At 51.7% G+C, this 25,054-nt stretch overlaps 1 protein-coding gene across 2 annotated transcripts in view; it reads left to right on the forward strand.

Moving 5' to 3' along the window:
• The first annotated feature begins 10,578 nt into the window (after positions 1 to 10,578).
• The window catches only part of SLX9 (SLX9 ribosome biogenesis factor), a 58,005-nt gene continuing 43,529 nt past the window's right edge, over positions 10,579 to 25,054 (forward strand). The window contains exons 1-2 of one of the 2 annotated variants that reach the window (XM_075511750.1): positions 10,579 to 10,741; positions 12,686 to 12,794. In XM_075511750.1, the coding sequence (XP_075367865.1) occupies positions 10,610 to 10,741; positions 12,686 to 12,794 (241 nt within the window). In that variant the 5' untranslated portion in view covers positions 10,579 to 10,609. Of the gene's footprint in view, positions 10,742 to 10,909; positions 11,089 to 12,685; positions 12,795 to 25,054 lie in introns of those variants that run through there. The other variant, XM_075511751.1, reaches the window with a different exon arrangement.

Below are 25,054 nucleotides of genomic sequence, written 5' to 3' on the forward strand. Positions count from 1 at the left end.
TTTCTGCAAGACAAAAAGCATCCCTGTGACCGCGTGGTGCATGGCAGCCGCAGGGAAGGGAGCTCTTGAACCCTATAGAGAATGGCTGCAGAGGACAGCGGCCCCAGGGGGAAATGTCCTTCCTGCAGCCACTCCACTGTGGGCAGAGCCTGAGAGCGTGACCCTGCTGCAGCCCAGGGAGTCGGTGTGTGGGCTGCCTCAGGTGTGGGGGCTGCCTCAGGACGGGTGTTGGCATGTTCTTACAAAAATAAGTTGGTTTCCAATAAACATAGCTTTTGGACTAACTGTGGAAGTTGGCAGAGCAGGAAATTGCACTGTATCGCTATGCATTCAGCTGAACTGCTGCAAAGCTTGATGTAGTGTTTATCCAGACTCTTGGACCTATATGATTATACCTATGTAACATTGGAAAATCTCAAGCACTGCATTTAGTTTTTACCAGATGTGAGTTTCTTCAGCTTCTGTGTTGAGCTATGTTTGTATGGAAATTGGAATCAAAATTAGCAAAAGGACCATTTCTATTAATTAACTAGCAAGGCGTGCTAGATACCTGGGAAAAAAAGTCTGTTACTACTTGCTTTACATTTAACTGACTCATCAAGGAAATGAAGTATTTCATGTAGTGAATTAATATAAGTTTTCCTGCTGAGGGTTTCCAACATCACGGCACAGGTGACCGACATCCTAGGAGAGCCACAGTCCTGCCTCCGAGGGAAGCAGAGAGGGCTGGCTCATGCTGCGTGGTGAAGTCCAGCCTGCCAGTGTGGCAACCATCAGGCTGACTCTTGCACAATGTGCAGGGCGAGGAAGAAGGACGGGGTGTTGGAGTCAGACCTGCACGGGGAGGGGGGCCAGGACATGATGCCGTGGGTGGGGGCTCTGACCCCGGGGCTGGGCATTTCTTACTGGCGTGCAGGGAGGGACTCCCAGCGCATTGTCCAAACCCCACAAGCACTTGCTATCCTCAGTAACACCAGTGTTTCAGAGCATGATAGAGACCCTGTTCTTCACAAGCATGTTCTCACAGTGCTTGTTGTAGCTGCTCACACTACTCGCTTCTTGCCCCAAAGCACATCTCCTGATCACAGAAATGTATGCCATCCATAAAGTTGGCTAAATTGCTCTTAGGGAGCGATTTTTCAGTGTTCTTCCCGTGGTAGCAATGAGATCATGTTCATTAATGCCGTCATTTCTCATAACACCTTCCCCTTCCCCCCAGCATGGCCCTGGAGCAAAACCCAACAGAGTCATGGCCTTGCAACATGGACGCACATGGGGAAGTGAGAAAAGAGGAATTTGTTAAAAGAGGAAAAAGGAGTAAGAAAGCACGAAAGAACAACAGACATTGCCCTTTTTAGCAATATTAGACACAGCAGCTGAAAAACAGGTCATTGGTTTTGAAATAGCTCTGACGCTGACCCGAGCAAGAAAACAACCACCCCCTGGCTCCTGCAACTTGGCACAAAGTGCCATCTCCCGCTCCTGTGAGCCTGCCGAATTAACAGCTCGGAGTCAAATGGAAATGAGAAAACAACGGAAACCTTCAAAAGGCACGGAGGCCAGGTTAGTATGTAGGGCTGCTCAGATCCCCTTCTGAGACGTCAGGATGTCCTTTCTTAGCTCATTAGCCTCTGTAAGACACCAGACAAGCAAAGGATGACACTGGTCAGCCTTGAAAGAAGGTCTGGTCTCCTCCTGAGGGCAGAAGAAAGGTCTAGGTAGGTCGATGGGTGTCATTTCAGTGACATTTGCACAGTGAGGTTTGGTGCCCAGCTGTAGTATGGACTCGGAGATGCAGCAGGACCGCTAAGGCTGGTTGCCACCATTGCTTATGGCAGGGGTCATCTGGATGTGAAGGTTTGCAGCCTTTGGAACCCCACGCTGCCCTGAAGCCAGCCTGCCCAGCAGAGCTCCAGCAGCCTTGCCACCCCACGGCTGCACAGGCAACAAGAAGTGCCTCTGTGGTGACCCGCTCAAACCCTCACAGTGACGTGGCCCAGGAACTCACTCTGCCGTGCCTGGCCCAAGACCATCCTCTGGTGGGTGGACAGAGTTCTTCTTCACAAAGACGTCCTCCGCAAGTCCCTCTCCACCACCACAGTCCACCTTCATAAGTTTTTAAGAGCATCACTTATTGTCACAGCCGCAACGTCCCAGCCTGCATGATCCGCACTTGCCGTGCTTAGCTGGCCCAACACACTTTTGTCACCTCCAGATTCTGCCAGCACTGTTTGAGCTTGCAGACAACAGGTAAAAACTCTTAAAGTACAAAAAAAAAAAGGCCTTAACACTAAAAGCTCTTAACAAGGCGGGGTGGACACCAGATCCCTGTTGGACCCTCCTGGGCGCATCTCGCTGGGAAACGACTTTGATCCCTCATTTGGGCTGTGGTGCCCTGTGCCCAGGATGCACCCGGTGACCTGTGCCAGCCCAGCCTGAGAGGTCCTCCAAGACACTCCGAGGCACAGCTGGCTCCTTCACGACCACATTTGCTGTACTCTTAGCTGTATTCACGCTCTGCATTTGTTATTGATAGCTGCTTGCAGCTGCTTTGCTGCACGTCTCGTTAATTAGTAGTGCCCTGGGGATGCTGAAAACAGTGCGAGCTCATATTTCTGCAAATCCCCCCAAAAAATGGGGCCAGGGAAACAGGCTCTTGCCCCACAGGGCCAGGGAAACAGGCTCTCTACCACTGCTGGCAGCTCCCGCCCTCGTTTCCTGTAGCACTCAGCTGATCAACACCCCAAATGTCCCTAATCAGGCTCCAGCTCTTCTACAAGCTACAACCTCCCACACGGGCTGTGGGGACCAAACCCCGGGGCTCTATGAGCTCCTGCCACACCATCTGCCCACTGTTTCCAAGTATTTAATTCCTGCTGCCATGCCAAGGTGTGGGGCAGCGATGGGGTGAACTAAGGCTCTGTGAGCTCCTCATCCTTGCTGGAGTTTAGAGGTTCCTGCTTACAGGCTCACCTCATAAAATAGAGCAAGTTTCCAATTAAAACTGGACTAAAAAAAGCTCCCAAACCCCAGAAATAAAGTGGGAACCTCAACCCACGCCCAGCTCTGGCTGCTATTGAGTTTTGTAAAGCAGGGTTCATTTTGTAGGCTGGATTTGGATGCCTTTCTAATCCCCAAAGTCGTTTCTTTCCCCTGTCACAAGAATGTAAAGCACACCCTACTAGGGGAGAGCAGCAGAAGAAAGCTCACCACTTCTTTTCTTCTGCTGTGGAGGGAAATTATTCACTGGTATGTGGGTGGATGAGTGTATACGTGACACAGGGTGACTTTCAAAGAGAACAAATGGAGCTTCTGCTTTTGTCTGCCTCCTCACAGTGTTCAGGGGAGGGGAAAGCAGGTTTTCGGTCTGACTCTCTGCATTAGCAGGGCCCAGACATGGGCCTCGGCAGTGTTTTCTCCAACTCCCTTGGCGATCCCTTTGGCTCAGTCCCGGGCTTGCACTGCTGCCACCAGTCCTGGGTGGTCTTCTGCTGGGTGTGTTGGGGTTTTTTTCCTCTGTTCATAAATTAAGGCAAGCAGAGGGATGCAGCAGTCCATCCTCCTGCCCTGGTGTGAAGGAGCAGAACTGCAGAGCTTTACAACCACCTTCATCCCAGGGTGGGGAGCAGGGTGCCGAGACCAAGCGCGCTGGCTAGGGGCAGGGCGCGTTGCCACCAGGCTCTGCTCCTGGCCAGGGCTGCATGGTGGCATCGGGGGGAGAAGGCTGCACCCCACGACCAGGGTCCTCCTTGGCCTTGAGCTCTGATCTTCTTGCCATATGCCTCGGGTGGCTCAGGACCGGGGCTCTGCTTCACCAGGGGCCCTTTGCAGAAGCCACCAGGGTATTCCATCTATGGAGCATCTCTCGCTTGCTGTATGTTATATACCTGGCATGGCTCAGGCAGGGCAAGATGCTCCTCAAGGGTCTGCGAGCCAGCAAATGTGAAGGCGGCCTCAGGGAAGGCACACAAGGAAAGGGCTGGGTGCTGTCCTGCGTGCGGGCAGGGAGCAGAGCTGGGGCACGCCAGCCTCTCAGGGCGCTGGGCATGCTGCGGGGTGTCAGTGGGAAGGAGCAGGCTGCTGTGCAGCATGGAGGAACGAGTTCGGATTTATAAATAGAGCTGAAGGGGAAGTGTTGATGCTAGCAGCAATCTTGTTGTTATAAATAAGACGAGCGTTCAACAGCAGAGACGGGTCTCACAGTCTGTTAGCCACAACTCCCCTTCAGTGCTTTGCTAAACATCTGTTTTCTGGCAAAACGGGAGGACGTGCTCTTGTGCCCACTATCCCGGGAGGACTCCTGGGGCACTTGCACCGTCCACTTGCAAAGTACCACCGTAAAGTGCCACGAGTGTCAGTGCTTGTGCCTTGGTGCCCCTGGGTGCTTCCTCCATGCTCCCAAGCATCCCTGGTGCCTCATCACCATCATGCTGTGACAGAGACGCTGGGTATCGCACCCAGCAGCGCTGCTCCTTTCCCCTCCCACTCTGGGTGGCCCCAGACCCCATGCACTGATGGTAAATGAGGGGAGTGGGGTACAGCAGCGATGGGAGAGTGGATGTAGCTTGGCTTGTGGCCATTTCTTCCATCAGTTGGTTGTGTGATGCAGATAGTTCCCATCAAGGCAGACGGCGATACGCAGGGCTGCTCAGTGGCTAAGACCTCCTCTGTGCAGAGTATCACACTCAGTGTGTGTGTATACGTATTTTTATATATGTTTATATATATATATACAAATTACAGAAAAAATATAAAATATATATAAATTTAAAAATATAAAAGTATTTTATACATATATATATAAGAATATATATATATTCCTATGTCCTATTATAGGAAATATGTATACATATTATATCTATTTCCTTCCAGCAGCCTCCAGCGCCTGAGGGGACGGGTGTGTGGGATGAGCACTCTCCCATGTGCACCAAGCACCTGGCCCCTGCTGTCCCTCGGCTCTGAATGCCGAGGTCCCCGGGTGCCCGTGGGACCCTCGCCCTGCCCTGGGAGGCCGGGGCTTTGTGCTGTCGGGTCAGAGCCCTGCTTGGGTGGGAAGGGGCTGCCCCGCCGGCTGTCGTGCCCTGGGTAGTCTGGGATTTTTAAGAGCAGAGAAGCCATTCCTTGTGTCTGATCTCCAGTGGACATCACCCCTTGGCCGATCCCAGTGGGGACCCTGTGACAGCTGCTGGGTTTGCAGAGATGCAGGACAGAATCCCGGGGCTGAGCAGGGACCCAAGGACCTGCCCAAGGGCACAGCCTACCCCCTGGAGCTGGCAGAGCTCGTGCTTCGTGGGAGCAAAGGAGGCATCCCCTATCGCCACCAGCCCTGTGGTGACTCAGGTATGTCTTTCTCTGAGAAAATAAATCACCCTGCACCATGCTCTCCAGCATGCTGAGGTCGCTTGCGATTGAAATAGCACTAGGATGAGGACAGAAAAAGTGCAAAACCACTGTGTGAAGCAGGATGTGACAGCCATGACAGCAAAACGCACCGTTTAAAGCCTTCCCACACCTTGCAGAAACCACGTACCGGAGTCCGTGCCGGCTGCAGGGCGCAACGCCTCTGCGAGTGTTCACACATTTGCTTTTCACCTGCCTGGGAGCTGGGGCCACGGCGTTGGAAAAAGCATCGAAAGCAGACGTCGGGCTGCTTTCCCTGACACCTGGGGTGTACCCCGCATTTTGTCTGCATCCGAGAGCCACGAGGATTTTGGGAAGGACCTGCCCTCCCTGGGGTTAACTTGCCCACAGCCTCTGCTGGCTTCCCTGCTGCCGCCAGCCATTTCCAATGGCAGTCAGCAGAGTATTTGATGTGTACAGCACACAGAGAGAAGAAGGAGAAGAGCGAGACTCTCGCCCCCCTCTCCCACCTCTTCTCCCAGGCCCACAGGGGTGCAGGGACCTCCAGGAAGGTCCCTGTGCCAGTGTGCTGGCAGTGGCACCGCACTGAGCCCCCTCAGCAGCCATCCCCTCAGCAGCCATCCCCTCAGCAGCCATCCCCGCCGCCCTCGCTCCATGCCGCCGCACCAGTTCCCTCTTCCTCTCTGAGCCGCCACATCCTGCAGCTGGCAGTGGGTGCTCGTACGGGATCCCAGGAGGAAGAGGGGGCTCCCGGGAGGGGAGCCGGCGCAGCCCCCAGCCCTGGCGCTTGCCCGGTGCTGCCGGCCAGGCACGCAGCCAGCACCGCTCTCCCCAGCGCCATGTGTGAGGGTGCAAGGGGAGCACGCTGCACCCTCTCTGCTCTGCTTTCCAGGCCCTCAGGGCAGCAAGGAAGGGGTTGTGCAGGGTCTGACACCCTCCCCCCGATAACCACCTGCAGTTCCAGGCTTAATCCTACCGCCAAAAGCAAAAACATTACAGACCAGGCAAGCTACCTTTGCAAAGACTTCATAGACTGACCGCTGCGCCATGCCGCATGCAGGAGGGACACCGCGCCGAGCTCCCTGAAGCCCGTCTAAGGACTTGAGTGGCGGGAGGTTAGATCAGGAATTATAAAACAAATTCACTGGAAACACCAGAGCTATGAAACCGCTTTATCGTCTGGCTGCCTCCCCCCCCAAGAAAGGAGTAACAGAAGCAAAGAAAATGGAGATGCTGTACTCGCCTCGCATCAAGCCCTCTCCTCTGTCCTGTGCTTGGGCTGGGATAAGGATGATCTCAACTTCTCAAGCTTGGCTGGGAAAAGCAGTCGGGCATCGGGAGCTTTGCAACACACCCCAATCCTTCCTTCCTATTTCTGTCTTACAGTCGGCTGCGGCAGAAAGGAGGAAGTCGGAGTGGTGGCTGTGGGAGGGCGTGTTCCCCCCCCAAAACCCAACAAGCCCCACTACGCTGGCCAAAGCCCTGCCGAAGCATCCTGCCCTGTGGGGCTGGGGCTCATCTCCTCCCTGGGCTACAAGGGGGTCTGCAGCCCTCCCACCGCCCCCGGGAAAGGGAGCCTACACAAAATCTGCCCATTTTGCCCCATTTTTAACCTTTCACAGCACTGCTGGGGGCCAGCCCATTTCCCCAGCAGGCAAATAAAGCTGGTACTGGGGGAAACTCATTCCTTTGGGAGCTATCAGTAGCCCCTGGGTACAGAGAAGATGGGGAGCTGGCTCCTCTTGGACTCTGGGCTGGGCTCTGAAATGTTTGTGTGGGGGCTGGCTGCTGGTATAGCGAGGCCTCCTCGCTCGGCAGAGGATGCAGCGCCATTCTCGCTGTGGCACAGCTCAGGGCTGTGGCGTTTTTTTTTAAGCAGCCTTCAAATTTTGTTGTGCAGGCTGCGATAACTCCTCCCAACACACCCACAACAGCATTTCCCTGAGCAGAGAGGAACTGGCTCCTGGCAACTATCTCTTAACCTCTTTAGGGCACTACAGTAGAAGAAAAAAGTTGTTTAGAAAACGTACAGGATGATAGACTTTTTGTAAAGGTAATTAATGTGAAGCTGTTGTTAATTGTAGGTTTGTAGGTAATTTGTAGGTTCCCCTTCCAGCAAGCTAACGTTGAGTGACTGCGATGCATTATAAAACACCGATGCAGTTCACCTGCTGCTGCCTTACAGTTACAGAGCTGGGTTTATTTTCGCAGCAAGCGAAGAGAATTGTAGTGCTAGCAGTAAATGTCTGAGCCCTGATGAATGCTCCACGGGTTAGTGTTTTTATTAAGGAAGACAACAGAGCTCTGGGCTGGTTTCATCACAGCCAAGCGCTGGGTGTAGCTAGAGAGCATCGTAGCAATGCTTGCAGTGGGATGGGAGCGTCGGAGCAGCTACCGCCTGGCTGGTGCTGGACATGGTGGGGATGGAGGCCGAGGACGAGCCTGCTGGGAGCTGGGGTGCCCACCCCAGCTTGCTGGGAAAGCCCGGGTGGGTGCAGCTGGATGCTGCAGAGCAGCCCCCACCCCTGGAGCGGGTGGGCCGGGGCAGGTGAAGCTGGGAAAGCTGGAGGGGCGTCCTGCCAGTGTTGCCGGTTGCAGATCTGGGGGAAGGAAGTGTGCTCGAGTGAAATGAACTGTCGTAATTTTTCCTTTTGTATTGCATAAGGCCCTTATCAGGCTGCTCTTTTCAGTTATCTCATTGGATTTGTCAAAACACTCTGCTCCCACTGACAAAAGGTCAAGGGAAGGCGGTGGGAGAGCTGGGAGCCTCCTGAGCTGGAGCAGTGGGAGCAGAGCGGGTATACCACAGGTCCTTGTAGCCCAAAGCTGAAGCTCACTGGTGTACTCCCAGTTCCTCCTGACCCGTTCCTCATGATCTCTTGTAGCTTTGGCCTTGAGTGGACATCCACAGCAAAGCACTGTCCCTAACAATTCCCAGGGGACCCTTAACACGTTCCCCCGCCTCCAGCATATCAGTGCTTAGTCTGGTAGCTCATTAGTCCCAGCTATTCACTACATATATTAGTACGCAGTAAATCTGCACACGGGACAAGATGTCCAGGCAGAAGGAAGCCAGGGCTGGAGCAGGCAGCATTAGAATGCTGGTGTCCAACCTCTGCTTCTCACTGCTCCCCACAGCCGGCAAAACCCGTGTTCCTTCCATGTGGGTTTCACCTGCTTGAGGTTTTAATCTTTGATACTTCCCAGTTTGGGAACAACTTCCATTTTTTAGAGGATGTCTTTTTGTTTCTCCTTGCTGCTGTTCAAGTCTGCTGCAGGTAAAGGGGGTGGGCATCCTTTGGAGACACGTACATGCTTAGTCATAGCATGTATGCTCCCCAACCCGACTGCAAGCACTTTAAGCTGTTAAACATTCCTTTTTACATTTTCTTTTAGCCATCTTTATTTTTATTAGTTCCCCTTGTTAATTTTATTTTTACTAGCGTGGATTGTGTTTTCCCCCGCCACCAGCTGCAGGACTGTTGTGGTTTTTGCAGGATGCTCTTGAGCAGCCGGGCTGTGGAGCAGGGCATCCAGCCGTGCATCCAGTTGGCACTCTCGGAGCAGTCGCTCCCCAGAGTCGTTGATTTTGGTGATCAGAGATGTCACTTCGGTGCTTTGCTCCTAAATGGTGCTCACCCAGCCTACAGCAGGGTAATGGAAGTTTTCCCAGTGTTATTTTCTGTCCCTGACGAACATTAAATCTTCCCTGGTGTGTCGCAGCCACTGCCATACTCTGGCTGAACGAGTGGCACAACAGGAGCAGGGATTCGGGGAGGCTCTGGGATGTCCATCCTCAGAGATATTTTTTATTTTCAACTTTCTAGTATTTGTATAGGGGTACGCTTGGCTGTGAGCAGGTGCCTAAACTGGACATGGCATCTTTCCAAGCAGCATCACCTTCCCAGGGACCTCTCCCTGCATTTCCCCATGTCCTTGGTACCCACGAGGAGGGTCACCAGCTGTGCACTTGCGTGGCATGCCTTGCCTTGCACTCCTGTGCTGCCCATGCCGATCCACGCTCATCAGCCTCTTGGCCGGGTAGGAGTGGCTGCCGCCCAGGAGATGGACTCATCAGTGCTGGCCTTCCTGCTGGGAGCAGCTTGGCTTCCCCCGGCTTCGCTCTTGTCATCCTCTGGCACGTCCTCGCTCATCCGTCTGCAAGCCAGGGCTGAACAAGGGACCTGGGGAAAAGGAAAAAGGAACTTCAATCGGCATAGAGAAATACGTGGCAAGAAGTTCGCCTTGCTTGAAGAAACCAGTTACCCGTGAACGTGACATTTGTCATTGTCGGGGGTTTTTTTTTAATTATTTTTTAAGGTTTCAAAAGAGCAGTGGAAAAATGCTACTCAGGATAGCCCCGAAAGTGAGGGTGGGGACGTGGGTCCCTGGGGCTGCACCTCAACATCAGGCCCTGGGAAACATAGCTCGGAAGGGGATGGGGAGGGCAGAGAAAGGCCAGCTGGCAAACAAAGACGCATTAACCACGGAGTACCTGTCAGGGCTTTTTAAAAGCAAAACCACCATGGTTCCCAAGGCTGGAGCTTTTCATTCACCTGGGGGGGAGAAGCGGCTTTGCGTTTCACCCCCTCACATGTGTGGAAAGGCGCAGCTAGGGCTGAGGCTGTTTTGTCGGGGGTCTCCACCTGGGTCCGTGCCTGCACGGTCAAACACGTGCTCGGGCTCCACAGGGGCTCGTCAGGTGTTTTCTGCTGTTGTAACCACGGAAATAATTTCTGGCAGGGAGTTTCAGAGTTCACTTTTCTGTCCTTCTGTGGCATCCTGGTCTCCGGCTAGTGCTACCGAGAGGCCTCAGCTCTTCCAGGGCCTTACACCAGACTTTAACTGTGTCGCAGGGTCTCTGGGTTTAACCTAAGCACGCCGAACAAACACCCTCCGGCTGCTTCCAGGAGCCACCTTCAGCAGGCTGCCTGCCCCGCTGCCAGCCTGAAGGCCGTTAACCCCCCGGCTGCCCATCAAAGCGACCGGCGGCAGAACGCTGGCGTTTAAGGCGCCACCATTACGCTTCAGAGTTAACAGCCGCGGCGCGGGCCGGCTGGGGCTGCCGCGGAGGGGCTTCCTGGGCTCTGCCCGTGGCGGCCCCAACGCCGCCGGGCCGCCGCTCTCCGCTGCCGCGGCCATCCCGGGAAGCAGGAGGGCCCGCCCGGCTGGGGGCGGCCCCGGGGCGGGAGAGGCGCGGCACAGGCCGGCCCGCCCCCTTCCGCCCCGCTCCGCCGCGCCGCCCGCCATGGTAGGGAAGGCCAAGCGCCCGCGGCTCCACCGCGCCGCCCCCCGGCCCTGGCCCGCCCGGGATCCGCCGCCGCTCCCCGAGCCCGGCCCGGGCCCCGGCGCGGGCGGCTGGAGCGCGGCGGCCGGCAAGGTACGGGGGCAGGCGGGGAGCGGAGCGGGGCGCGTGCGGCGCGGCGTCACGTGGGGCGGGGCTCCGCCTCCCGCGTGCGGGTGGCGGCGGCGCGGCGGCGTGTGAGGGGCCGGCCCGGGCGGGCCGGTGGCCCAGGAGGGGACCCTCCGCCGGCGCCGCCAGCGGGGAGGGTCGGGTCGGCGCTCGGCCCGGGCGCCATCGCAGCCCTGCTCGGTCTCTCGAGCTCGTGGGGCGCCGTGGATCCCCACGCGGTGGCCGTCATGGGCGCGGGGCCCTCGGGGGGTGTCGCCGCACCGCCGGGTCCGGCTCCGCGGGGTGTCTGGGGACACCGCTCGGTCCTGGGCAGGGTGGGGCGCTGGTGGTAGCTGACAGGGCCTCAGCGGGGCGGGAGGTCGAGTGAAATTGTTTCTCCTCTTCCCGCTCAGGAAGGTCACGTCCAGTTGGCGCTGCTGCGGCACTCCGCTGGGCAGCTGCTTGTCTCTCACGCCGCTTATCGCCCGTGGGAGGGTGCGGGGAAGGGCACGGCTCGTCAGAGCAGGCAGGGAGGCGAAACAAGGGAGCCTGGAGCTTCAGGACTCCAGCGCAAGGTCCTGCCTGCGCACCGTGGGAGTCCCAGTGCGCTGCTGCGGCGGCAGCCATTGCCTCTCGACACCATCAGCCACGGTGATGGAACTGCCACGTGGCGGCAGCTGTGGCAGCCACCGTAGCTGTGGCAGCCGCCGTAGCTGTGGCAACTGCGCTGTGGCAAGCCGCCGTAGCTGTGGCAACTGCGCTGTGGCAAGCTACCATAGCTGTGGCAACTGCGCTGTGGCAAGCCGCCGTAGCTGTGGCAACTGCGCTGTGGCAGCCGCCATAGCTGTGGCAACTGCGCAGTGGCAAGCCACCATAGCATCCCCAGGCCTTTAGCGTGCAGAGGGGAGAGCCTGCTTAGAGGGAAGTGGCGGTGACAGAGGTGTGCCAGCACTGCTCCTGCTGCTGGGGGAGAGGGTGCCTGCGCTGCGTCTCAATGGGGTGACTTGGATGCAGTAGTGGGGATCATCAGCAGCAAATGTTGGGAGGGGAGGGGTAAGAGGCTGCCTGGCTCATTTTGCAGTGGTTCTCTTCGATTTCCGGTTGGGGCAGGTGGAGATGAGCTGTCAGTTTACACATAATCATTTAGGAGATTTAGACCATGTCTAGTTTCACCAGCTGTGTTGTTAATATGCAATTTGGGTTAAAGTGGGGTGCTTGTCCCAGCCCTGTCACAGCAAGGACACAGAACAGCTGTAAATGGTTTTCATGCACCTACAGCTCTCCTTGTGAGGAGGGAGGAGTAGCCTGTGCCATATACAGCTGGTTTTATACCACTATAAAGTTATGTGTTGGTGCTGGGAGATGCTGCTAGCTAAAATAATAAATTCTAAGCCAACCAGAGAAGCTACTGCAACGCTTAGGACCTAGGGAGGTATTGCATGCTTAAAGGAACTAGATGCTGAAGATCTGGTGAATTGCTAGTAGTCGCTGAATCTACTTAATGTCCGTCGATTTAGGATTTAAGCCCCTAATGTGCTCATTTGTTGCTTATCTATATTGTTATGTACTTACACACCTGTAATAACCCTGGCTTTTCCTACGGATGCTGTTCACAGTTCTCCTAGGAGTAATATCTGAATTCACTCGCGTGAGGCGAGGTTGAGTGCAGGTAGGAATCTGTTAGGAATAGAACAGTCCAAAACGTGACTTTGTGAAACGTCCTTCTGGGTGGAAGAGGCTGGGGGGGGGGCAGGCCAGTGGGGTGACTTACCTACCCCTGCCCGCTCAGGAGAGGCACCTGCACGCTACAGCTGAGTGTGCACCCTGCTCCCATCTGGATGGTGCTGGGTTTGATTTTTTTTTTTTTTTTTTTAATGAATGTGGCCTGGTGGTGTTTGTATTGACTCCTGCTTAATGTTTCTTTTGGATAAGGACTGGGACTTCTCATCTTCTGGTGTCTTTTCTGGGCTGAAGATTGACCCTGATACTCTAGTGAAGAAGCTTGACTTGGACTCCAGAAGCATCATTTCCTCCAGAACAGGTTTGTTGTTGTATTTTGAATGAGTGCCATGTTAGGTTGTGAGCAAAGAGGGGACTGTATTTGCAGTGGCTATCAGAACAAGCCCTGGAGAATCAAACCCAAACACAGCTTCCCATGTTCCTGCAGGGGCTTTTAAAAGTGGCTTCTGTTTGGGGTTGGAGGAGGCAGAAAGGCACATATGTGCTTAGTGCTCCCTAGGTGGGGAGCTAGCTTCAAGCTACCTGACGGCTGCTGGGCTGTGCCCCCACCCTGTGGGATGGCCTCATGCAGCCAAAGGCTCCTGGCCCCCAGGGGCTGAGGGGACAGCAGAGCCCACGCTGTGACCTGATCTCCGGGCTTCCTCTGCGGCTGCTTTTGCCTCACCAGCAGCTGCCATTCATACCCCAGTGTTTTAACAGCAAGTTGCTTGTTGTGCATCAATAGTGCTTTACCCATGGCTGCCTGATTGCAGCCAGTTCTCTCCTCCTGTCCTTTGCTGTTGCTAGGTCCCTGGTGCAGAGACTCCTGGGCAGGAGAGTCCAGCTCACCAGAGAGTATCGGGAGTGAGAGTGGGAAGAGGGAGGACATGATAGAGGCTTTTGTTTTCTAGTCCCACAAGGAAATGCTCCCTCTAGCTGCTTAGTGGCAGGCAGGGCTTTGTAACTGAAACCAGGTTTCACCTCTCTGAATGGAAACTGGTGGCACAGCAGTCTGTCCTGGTGGAGAAGATGCGTGTGACTCCCAAATACCTTGTTTGCAAACTAAATTAATTTCTTCTCTTCATGCAGATTAATACTGCCACAATGACTTTGTTTTCATGTCCAGGGCTACAAACAAACCCAGTAACCACCCAAGGGCTAGTGGTTACCTGAGCAGTGGTGAGCTGTAGCAGCCATAACCCATCGGTCACGTTTGGTCACAGTGAGGGAATGGGAAGGTTGTGTGAGGACACATTTGCTGGAGATGCTTGCCCTCTGCGCAGAAACCTATGTGAAATATATTGTTTTCAAAACACTGAGGTCATTGTTCGTAACTCCTGGGAAAAGGACATGTGTGCATGTGAACATAGCCATCTCTTTAATTAAATTAGACGGCATGTTGTTGAAGGCTGACAGCCTGCAATCCTTGTCTTTCATTGCAGGCTACAGCTGTACATGTCTGGTTTATAAATAGACCTGTGCTGCTGGTCCCTGTGCAGTGCTGATGATGCAGATGTGCGGTGCCTGACTATGTTTAACCCTCTCTTGAGGCTGCGTGCTGGCTTCTTGCAGACAGTGATGCTGACCCCAATGCTTTGTGCTCCCTCACACTTTCCAGATGATCAGCTAAAAATAGCTGTTCATTTGAGGGCTCAAAACTGCAATTCAACGAGGCAAAAAGTGATTTTTTTTTTTTTTTTTAAATCTTCCCAAGCTGCTGTGCCCTTTCTTCTTGTATCACTCTGGAGCCATGTGGAGGCTTTGTCATTATGGAAATCAATTCATTTTTTTGTGTTAATTCAGTGAACTGTAACTAGGCTGTGCATACAATGGCAGACACCCTGGAGTTAGAAAAGAGATTCTAGGCAGAAGTGCTTTGTCTCCTGGAATCTCTGGTCAGCTGAGAGCCTGTTCAGCAGGAAATTCAACTTGACTCCAACCCTCCCTCGTCTTCCTCCCATCCTCCCGTAGCTCAGTGCACAGGGCAGGAGGGTAGGATTCTCCTACACGTTGTTATTTTAAGATTTAATAGCAAGACAAAAAGGTGTTTCTCTCCCACTTGCTTTTCAAGCTCTGAGAAGGTCAAGTTGGCAGACTGTAGGTAGGCTTACTCTTGTGCTTTTCACAGCTGAAGAAGATTTTTTTTCTGTCAAGGATGCTATGTGGCAGTTGAGGAAGCTGGTGTACTTGTCCTCCCTGTGTGCGCGCGTGCACGGGTGCCTCACATTACCTGAGATTGCTTCACATTATCGAAGATTGCTGGTATCTCTGTGCTTTGTGTTACGATCTGGCGTTGTGCTGTGACACTTTAGGGACAGCCAGGAAGAATTCAGTGTGGGCTTAAAGAGGCCTGCAGGGCATGAGTGAAACAAGGGAGCGGCTACAGGGCTTGGACCTAGCAGGAAACACTCTGCTAGGCTACCAAGCCCAGCTGGCAGCTACGGGTTTTGGCTCTGTTATCTCTCTTCCTTAGACCCTGCGTCCCTCAGCTTTTGGAGGTATAGTTCGCAGAAAGCCAGCATCTCACTCCGTGGCTGTGCTTCCATGGCGTTGCAGCTTGGTCGAAGGTATCTGCATAAGATGTTTCTGGGTAAAACATTTGACCTTCCTACTAATACTCTGCCTCTGTTCCTTTCTTCACTTGGGCTTTCACATTTTGGCTTTGTGCTTGAACTGGGGGACCCAACTTTTGTCTTGACAGACCCCAAGCACCAAAGCTATGTGAGCTGGAGTGCTCTCTGCTAATTCTGAAGCTGTCAGATGTGGAGCGGGTATTCAGAAGGATATGCGGGGTTGAGAGATTGCTTGTTTCTGGAAAAGTAAGGAAGAAGAGGTGGTGAAGTTGGCTTGCAGCTCCACCTGTCAGCACACCCCCTCACTGTTTAAGAGAGGATAGTGGCTGGCTGGATCAGCAGAAGAGACCTGGAAAGCCTAGTCTCCTCACAGGATGGTGCAGGGACAGCAGTTGCTCCTGGACCAGTTTGAGGTGGTGGTGTAGGAGGAAGAGCCAGCCAAGCCTGCTCCTTTGGGGCTGCCTGGAAGACTTGGAGGGTTATAGAGCTCCCTTTCCTCTCTGTCTTGTCTCTTTGTCCTTCTCTAACTGAGATGAGTAAGTGATTATGATGGTGCATCTTTAGCTGGCTACTTCTCTTGGGTTCCTTGGCCTCCCTCTCTACCTTCTATGCCTAGGATGTACTTTCTGGCTCCCCACTTTCTCTCTGTCCATCCTCTGCCTATTTGACATGCTTGTGTGGTTCCTTCCTCTCTCCCATGAGGCCTGGGCATTCAGGGCAGCTTTTGCAGAAGTTCTTTACCTTTTGTCCAGCTGTGAAGGTATCTGTGGTCATGACAAAATATTCTGCTTCATTTTCTCTGGAGAAGATGAGGTGACTCTTGGTTCCTGTCATCTTTTTATTCTAACACCAGGAGTTTAGAGAGATAAATGAGGACTGTTAGTCCAGCAGCTGGAGGAGATGTGTTTCACTCCAGTGTTACGTTCCTGTGTCTGCCATGAGCTGAGTGTGCCCTGCCATATCCCAATTCTTCTGAATGCCTTAGATTTGGGAGGTGATGGAGGGCTGAAGCAAGCTGCAGAGAAAGGCAAATGCTTCTTTGAAAGCCCCAGATGCTGTTAGTGATTGGGGCTAACATCTGTAGTAAGGATCATCTCTCCCAGCCTGGCCTGGACAGACTTTTTTCTCAGGGTTTGTGTTCCGCTTTCTTGTCAAAGAGGATGATTGCCTTCTCCTCATGTTCCTAAGGTAGGTTTCAAGTTGCCCTGTCCTCATTCAAAGCAGCCTGCAGAAGGATGGGAGTGTGGGGAGATGTGTAAGCGTGGGCCTTGGGTACAGCGGGTGGAAAGGCTGCCTGAACTGTGGGGCTCTAACAAAGACAGTCAGGGCAGCTTGGACAGGAGGCAGAGAGTTCAGACATTTTGAATTTACTGAATTATTTGGAGTAGCTGTAAAATCAGTGGATAGTGGCAAATGAAAAATATCCCTTGTGTACTGAATTTTTACACTGTGCTTCATTCTACAGGTCTGGTCTCTTTCAGTTAAAATCTAGTCTGAGGAAGAGCTTGGAATTGGGTTAGATTATAGAAGATGACAGCTTGGAGCTCAACAGTGGTCAAAAAAGCAAATCGGTTGTTGGAAAGTAGGAGGAAAAGAGAATGACCTGGAGAGTGTGGTTACGCTCCATAAATAAATCCATGGTACATGCAGCTATTTGATGCTATGTGTGGCCCTGGTCCTCTCGTCTCAAAAAAGATGTGGCAGACCAGCAAAAGTTCAGAGGAGGGCAGCAAGGCTGCTCAGAGGCCTGGGATGCCGGTTTAATTGTTCCTAAAGCAAAAGCCCCAGGCTCTTTAGCTGGGGGAAGGCAGCGAGGCAGGGTGTGATGGAAGCCTGGAAACTGCATGGTGAGGGAGGGTGGGTGCGGCTGTCTGCTGTCTCTTACACTACAAACCTGGAAGAAGCAATGGCAATAGCAGATGGTAGACACGCACCCAAACAAGACATTTTGTGTCTCACATGGCGAATTCAGCTCTGGGCTCCACGTCTGTACGTGATGTGAGTGCCGGACGCTTCTGTGGGTTCAGAAAGGGACTGCACAGGTTGATGGAGGGGGCCGTCAGGGTTTCTTAATGCAAGGACTTGTCTGGTTTGGGATGCGCAGGTGGAGCGTGGTGGTTCTGCTCTTGCTAGGTCTTAGGTGGAAAAAGGGAGGGATATTGAAGCCTGGAAATGGCTTGTAGTGTTGCAACAAGACTGGAGACAGGCTTCCCCCACCCCCGAGTGGTGGTCCTAAATCCAATGAGGTCCCTGTGTGCAGCACAGAGAGGCAGCCAGGGGGCTGTGTGGTGGCTCATGCCCCCAGTGTGTGCAGGGAGGGGACACAGGCTGCCACCAAGGCAGCATGGGACAGCTGGGGCAAGAGGAGGACCCGGACCGTGGCCGTGGGGCTGTGTGATGTACTAGAGGCTAACTAAACAACAGCAGAGCATGGCTACTTCCACGTGATGAAAAGCTTCATCTGGAAGACCTGCTTTGATGCGCTGGAGCTGGAGAGATGCAATCTTGTAGGGAACCAAGCCACCGTTTTGCTGGGGCTTGGGGCCTATTGCCTGTAGCCACCAACGAGAGAGGAGACCTCTCTCTACTTTTTTTCCCCCTTAGTTTTCCTCAGTTTGTTAAGTGACCAGCTTTTGCTGCTCTTTTGGCTGTGGTTATTCAGAGGGAACAGGGAGGAGCATGATACGTAAGTTGGCAAGTTCAGCATCTATAGCAGGGTTAGCATCTCGGTTAACACGAGTGGTTGTGTGTGCCTGCGCAGGTGTGTGCTGGGGCTGAAAGGAGATGGAAAGAGGCCCCTTGATTTGGGAGGATAAACTGGTGGTGTTGGTTCTTGCCAACTGAAGGCCCCATTTTTCTGCAGATTTCTGAGGACTCCTGGTGCATCTGGTGGAGGCAGGGTGCCCTGTCAAAGTACCTGCTGCTCTCATGGTAATGGTCTCGTTGCTTCCCTTAGATACAGAGCTGATTCAGCATGCTTGTGATGGGTGCAAGGTATCAGCTTAGGCTGTTCTGGCATCAGTAATTCTTGCAGCATGAGAAGGACAGGGTGGAACTGTAATAAAAAAATGTCACCAAAATGGAATTCGTTTTAGGTGAGTCTTGCATGCGTGACAGTAGAAAGCCGGTGGTCTAAAATGGAAAGTATTTTAATACGGGGAGCTCTGAGCCACGTTTTACTGTGAAGCAGACCTGCTGCAACTACTTGCTCCTGCTCTGCTTCTTGTCTTTAATCATTAGCTCATCTCAACACCAGATTCCAGATGATTTCTGCATGCTCATAGGTAACAAAAGCCAGCAACATCACTGTGAACACTGGAATTAAGTCCATGAGTTACTTGCTTGCTGAATGATTGCTTCCTATCAGTGTAGTTTACTTAGCCACTGACGTAATGTAAATCAAATGCTTTGCCATAATCTAATCCATGCAAGGACCTCTGCTACTAGTGCGAGTGAATAAATCTCATCTGGGTGAGCCTCTGTAGTGTGGGAAATAAATGTTTCCAACTAAGTCAGAAATAATGGCCTGTCGTATGGGGGGGTGCTTTTTTTTTTTTTTTTTTTTTTTTTTTTGCTTTAGCTTTCCTTCCTCGGTGTTTGCTCCTTGAAGCAAGGGCCTGTTCAAGCGTGGCTCTGGCAAACCAGTTGCAGCTTCCTGCTTTGTTTTCAGCTTCTCCAGAATGGAACTGTGACAAGATGTGTTGCTGAGAAAGCATGGCAGCAAGTGCTACCACTTCAGAATTGCTTGCAAAACCTTAGCTTGTCACCTTGATTTCTGAGGTTGCAGCAAGAGTAGCTTTTCCTGCAGATTGCTCTAGCTTCTCCTGTGCCTCTGGTGAGCCAGGAAAATATGAAACATGGATTAATTTGCTGCCTCTGGTTCTGGACCAGAGGGTCTTTAGGGAGACTGTAAGGTCTACCAGAAGGTAGGTTTAGATTGGGCATAAAGAAGACTTTTTTTTTTTTATGATGAGGGTGGTGAGACACAGGAACAGGTTGCCTAGAGAAGCTGTGGATGCCCCATCGCTGAAGGTGTTCAAGGTCACGTTGGACAGGGCTTTGAGCAACCTGGTCTAGTGAAAGATGAAAGGGGGGTTAGACTAGATGATCGCCGAAGGTCTCTTCCAACCCAACCCACTCTGTGAGTCTATGATTCTATACCGAGGTGTGGGGCACAGAGTGATGTAGGACATTAGCGTGAACAGGGGTTGTGCTGGGCCTTGCTGTTGCTGAAGCCTGGATCTGCACAATGTGATGCAAAGCTATAGGGGAGTTTCAGGCATGCATGCTGTAATATCTCTGACTTTCCCTTTGTATCTTGAGAGCTTTCATTCTCTGATGACCAGGACTGTCTTGCAGCATGGGGTCCTCTGTCAGTGGCACAGAGGGGAGCAGAGGAGTGAAATTACTGAGCACCTGGCAAAGAAGGAAGTCCCTTTTCCTCCTGAAGAAATGTGGAGACAGGAGAGAATAAAATCAGGTGAAGCAGGAACCTGACAGCTTGGAATTGCTGGAGTCTGCAGGCTGTGTACAGCCTTGCTTTTCCCCTTTCTTAGATACTCTGTGAGTTCCTTTTGTTACCAAGCCTCCCTCTGCAGAGTCACTGACTATGCGCTTCTGGTTTGCACCTCAGCTTCTGCTCTGGTGTTCCAGATTTGCTGTGTCTGTCGTGTATCTGCTTCCTTCTTCTTGGGCTCTGCAGCCACTTGTCCAATTCTGTTCTCCTTTTGTAGCCTCAAATGAGAAGAAGAAAAGCTGTTGTTGGCTGGCATCGTGGTCCTGCCATGGGGCCATGCATTAACTTCATGTGACATGATTTGCTTTCCTGTTTGTTGTTTTTTTTTTTTTTTTTTAATGGGTGATGTGCCAGAATCCATGTAAGACCTCTCCTCTTCCAGCATTGCTGTTCCTGCAGTGTCTGGACTCATGGTCACCACTGCAGTAGATCCACTGTTGTGTTGCTTGCAGAATTGCAACTGTGGCCAGTCCCCCGTTACTCTTCAGGAGCTCTGACAGGATGCAAATCTTTGTGCCCCATAATTTATTCCTGTCTGTTCGTTGGATTTCTGCTTGTTTCTGGCCATTAAATATTATGGTTCTTCCTCTTCTGTCCTCACCCCGATCACGTTTCTCCATGAAATGCTTCTGTGCAAATTCTAGAATTGTGCTGTTGGTAGGAGCGCATTGCTTCTGCTGGGAAGATGTTTGCTGTGTTACTCTGCAGAGCATGGTGTGAGTGCTCTCCTGCCATGTCTAATTCTAGCACTGTGCACCTTCTTTAGGCAGACTTTTGGTGGCATGAATCGGTAAGAACAGGCCGGAGATGTTGGTAGCCTTCCCGCTGTGTACATTTTGGGCCTTTCCTTCACCTCTTGTACAGCATGCTGCCTGCCACGTCATGTAGTCCCCTTCAGCTGTGCTTTCCTGAGTATTGTGCAGTGCCTGGCCTCATGAAGCTGGAGGTTTTCTGTTTGGTGGGGGGTTTTTTGTTTGTTTGGTTTGGATTTTTTTTTCCTGGCATGTTGGAGTGTTTAGCAATTGAAGGATTAAAAAAAATCTAATCCTGCTTGTTTTAATGAACGCATCCTTTCTGAATATGAGTTTTAAGCCTTTGCTGCTTTTTCTTAATGCAAGTTTGGGGTATTTTTAAATCTTTTGCTTGTGTTGGTCATTTGCCATGTCCCTGGAGTGGAAAGCTGCTGGATCTTCACGATTCTGCTGCTGTCGCTTTTCTTCAGGATTTAATTCTGTGCTGGCAGCTGTCACACCCATCTTGTGTTTGTTTTGTGCAGAGCGCCTTTCTCAAGCTGTTCCCCACCATAACACTCTTCAGATGGAAAGGGGTGAAAACAGTTTGCTCCGCAAACTGAGGATGACAGTGAGCGGCCTGTGAGGAGCGGCTGTAGCATCTCCAATGTGTGTGTAAAATGCGACGTGCTGTGCTAGTCCAAAATGACAAGATGTTCCTGCTCCATCTGTTTTTGTTATTAGCTGCCCAGGCTTTGGTCTGTGTGAATTTTGGGAGCATTGAAATGCTCTCCCTTAAGCTGGTGTCAGAGGTAGCCTGTTGGCGATGCCCTTGGTGGTGTTGCACTGAAATGATTTTAACATCTTTGAAAATCTTCACTTGGCTCGCGAATGCTGCCTTAGGAGGAGCGGCTATTTGAGTGGCATTTGAGCTGGGATTTCTCGCTTTGATGGGTGGGGACTGGATATCAACATGGCTTTAGAATGGGGCACCCAAGCTCCATTAGAGGAGCGTTCAGCTATTGCAGCTTGGATAAAGCCCAGCCTTGATCACTTGAAGTTGTGCTCCCAGCCTGTCCCACTCCTCTGCTGTCCCTGATGCGAGTGGCAGCAGCGGCTGCTTTTTGTGGTCTGGGGGCAGACAGAGTAGCTCTGCAGTATCCCTTGCCTCTTGCCCCAACAGACTGAGAATGACGCGTGCCAGAGGGCAGCCAGCCTCGGGTAGAGACCAGCTCCCCTTCCCTGCACAGGCTGGAGGGACATGGGGAGAAGGGCTCAGGAAAGCCAGCAACGGTTTTGGCAATTCTGCGTTTTTATTTCATATTCTTATCTCTACGGTATCTTCAGCCATCCAGCAGACATGAATAGTCAAAGTGCAGCCACCTCTCCCAGGGCAGGCATGGGCTGCACACCTCTCCTTTCTGTGCCTCTCTCCTCCCCACCCATGTACCTTCTGCAAGGTGTCCGTTGTCCTTTGTGTAACCTGCACAGGTCAAGTGTTGTCCCAGGACTGGAACGTGCAGGTCTCAGGTCAAACTTTCTTCCATAAGCTGGTGTTTTCTCTGACATTGTGTATGAAAGTGCTTGAAATCTCCAGTAAAGGAATTTGCAAGAAAAGAAAAATTCCCAGGAAAGGAGAAATGCTGGGCAGGGATTAAACAGGCAAAGTGATTCTCTTCACCTCTCCCCCCAGCCCCAAGGTTAATGACTTGGCATCCAGAAATGGCTGTGAAGGACACTGTATGCCTCTCTGTTACATTGACTGGGGGAGCGGTTCCTCTGCCCGTTTGCAGAAGCGCGGTCCAAAAAGCAGTGCTCACTTCCATGCCTTGAGCTGAGCTGTAACTAACCCTGTCTGTCACTGCACCCTGACTGGTGGTACGCACCGCAGCGAGAGCCTGAACTAGTGCCACTGAGCGGGAGGAGACTCTGATGCTGCCTGGAGACCCTCGGTCCCAGCTGAGCACTGACTGGCATAGGGCAGGAGGGAGCCCAGTTCCTTTCTTGCATAGCAGCAAGCAGAAAACTTGAACCTCCTGGAGAAAGGATGCTGTTAACTTTTGATACCCCAGTATACCACTTACTGATAGGTTTACAGACTTGGCAGTAGCTGAAAATACTTTTATTTCAGGCTTAGGGCTACTGGCAGGCTGCTTTTGACTGTGGACAGGCATTCCCGTAAGAAGACTGTGCCTTGACTTGAAGTAGAAAGGAGAGAGCAGGTGAAGAGCTTGGAAGGGTACTTGCTGGCCTGACTGGCAGAGTGAGGCTGCATCCAGGACAGCCACCCTGCTAGTTTGATAAGGTGATGGGTGGCAATTTACCATACCTGGGTAAATTGCTCTAGGTAGCAATTTACCACGCGTTCCTTCTTCCTTGCTTTTTGGCTGAAATTTATTTGGTTTTTTGACTGCATCATTAGGAGCTGCTCTTACCTTGACAACGCCAGATCACCTTGTAAGGGCAGTTTTGGTGTCTGACTGTTTTATAACAGGCCATTATAAATCTGCATAGTGTTTGAGAGGAGCTCTGATAGTGGTTTGTGGTGTGGGAAGTCTCTCCAGTGAGGTCAGATGACCTCAGTCTACACAATGCCTCAAACAGAAGACTGTAGGTTGCAACAACTTGCCTCGAGGCCAGAGGGCTCTTCTGGTGCTTCGATCCAAAGGATGAAAATCAGTGGGAAGTTGCTTCAGGAGTCAAGTTGACCAAGTTCTCCAGGAGAGGTGAAGAACTGCCGGGACTGCTTGAAATGGAGGACAGTGACCTGCGGTGGCTTCTGAGGGAATTTGGAGTGGGAATCCTACCAAAAGCTAAAGACAGTGGTGCCTTAAATAAAAATAATAATTTTTAAAAAGTAAAAAAATCCACACTGCTTAAAATTAGTTTAACAATTTATTGTCTGTGCAGTGTGGTGCCAGCTGTGAGAATAGCTGTATGAAACTCCACTTTAATTAGAGTCAGTGCAATTAAATGAAAAGAGCTAAATGAGTGTCTGGAACTTGCACTGCTTCAAGTGCTGTGACTTCCCTTCTGGAGATAGACCATTTCCATGTTGTGAGTGCCTTCTGCCAGACCATGGGAATCAGTTGTGTTAATATTTATGGAAGTAATTAACTTTTTTTTTCTTCCCCTCCCTCTAGCTGTGGCTAAGTCCTTGTTCTTAAAATTAACGTTTTTTTAAAAAAAAGCCTCCAGTTAGCTAGTGGTCATGGATACTGAGCACTACACAAACACAGTAACATTTTCCAGAGTGCCTGAAGCTGCCAAGATGTTTGCAGTCTGCTCTAGGGAGAGGAGGCTGTCGGTAGTGGGAAGAGCCTGAAATGCGTCTTAGGAGTTTGAACGATGTGTCAGATCCCTGTAATTTCTTATTATGGTTGGTTCCTGTGGCTGTGCCTGCTGTGTAACATTCACCACTAGCAATGGTGGAAAGTCCATGCCTGCCATGGAACAGCCTTTATGTGCTGCTTTGTGGGCTGCGTTGAAGCTGGGTGGCTGAAGAGGAGGGTAGGGCTCAGTGAGGGACTGGGGACTCATTTGGTGAGGCATCTCGGGTGCTGCTCTGTGCTTTTGCGAAGCTTTCCTCCAGCCTTTGTGAAAGCTGGGTGGTCAAGCATGTGCTTTTTAGGTCAAATGTGTCAGTCCCTTATGCCACTGAACGGCTTGCTGAATTTGGGGTCAATGTACCTCCTTGCCTTCCTGGTCAGGCGTGATGGGGCATGGCAGCTTGCATGTCATGCCGTGTCTTGCTCTGTGTGATTATGATTCCCAAAGCTTTAAAAGGATGCTAATCTAGCCTGGTATTCTCCTGCGAAATCAGTTTAAAACGGTCAGGCATCCTTACTTAAACAAAAATAGATCAGCCCTGCTTAGGAGAGTACTGAAGCTGCAGTATTACAAAAGAGGGTTATGAACCAAAATCCATGCCTTTGCTGTTCTAATGTTACAGCCTTGGCATAATCAAGTTATAAAATTATAAATGCTACAAAGAGAGAGGAGGCATAGTACTGCACTGGTGGCAAAGATACCACCCAGCACAAGTCCTGGTAATGAAACCCTCTCATGGGGCATGAGAGGAACCATTTAACACTGCATGAATTGAGAAACTGAATCCCAAGAGGGATGAAGAAGCGCTTGTGGAGAGGGCAGATTGACAGCTCTGGAAGTCAGAGCCCTTCCCCTGTCACCAGCATTGGTACAGAGTTGTGTCAAGCTGTCAAACGTATTTCTGAAATATGTGTCCTGGGAGTTTAATATTTAATAGACGCTCTATTTAGAAAATTGGTAGCAGCTGGTAAAGGGTGGATGAGATGAGAGGTCTCCTTCTTCTGGGTTGCCCCTTTTGACTTGCCTTGACATGCTTTTGGGGTGCAGGAGTAAGTCAGCCTCCTCTTTCCTTTGCTAATACCTCTGGGAAATGCCCATGTGAGGAAGGTTATTTTGCTTGGGTAGTCTTTCCAAGGGCTTCTACACTAGGATTGTCATCTACATAAATCTGATTTCTGATTTACCAAGAGATAAATCTCTGCTCTGCTAATGTGGGTCTTACTTGAATTACAGGCTGTCTATTTAATGGTAGATCTCTCAAGAGTTATGTCTATAATTCAGACTAAGTGGGATCTGTAGTATTATTCTATGTAAGTTATCCTTTATTGGAATAGTAGCAGGTCTAGCTTGCCTGAGATTTTGTTTTTTGTTTTTGTTTTTTAAATTATACACTCTGTTAATGGGGTCACTGACTCCCAGATAATCTGTAATC

The sequence above is a fragment of the Mycteria americana genome, chromosome 9 (assembly GCF_035582795.1).
Source record: "Mycteria americana isolate JAX WOST 10 ecotype Jacksonville Zoo and Gardens chromosome 9, USCA_MyAme_1.0, whole genome shotgun sequence".
NCBI lineage: Eukaryota > Metazoa > Chordata > Aves > Ciconiiformes > Ciconiidae > Mycteria > Mycteria americana.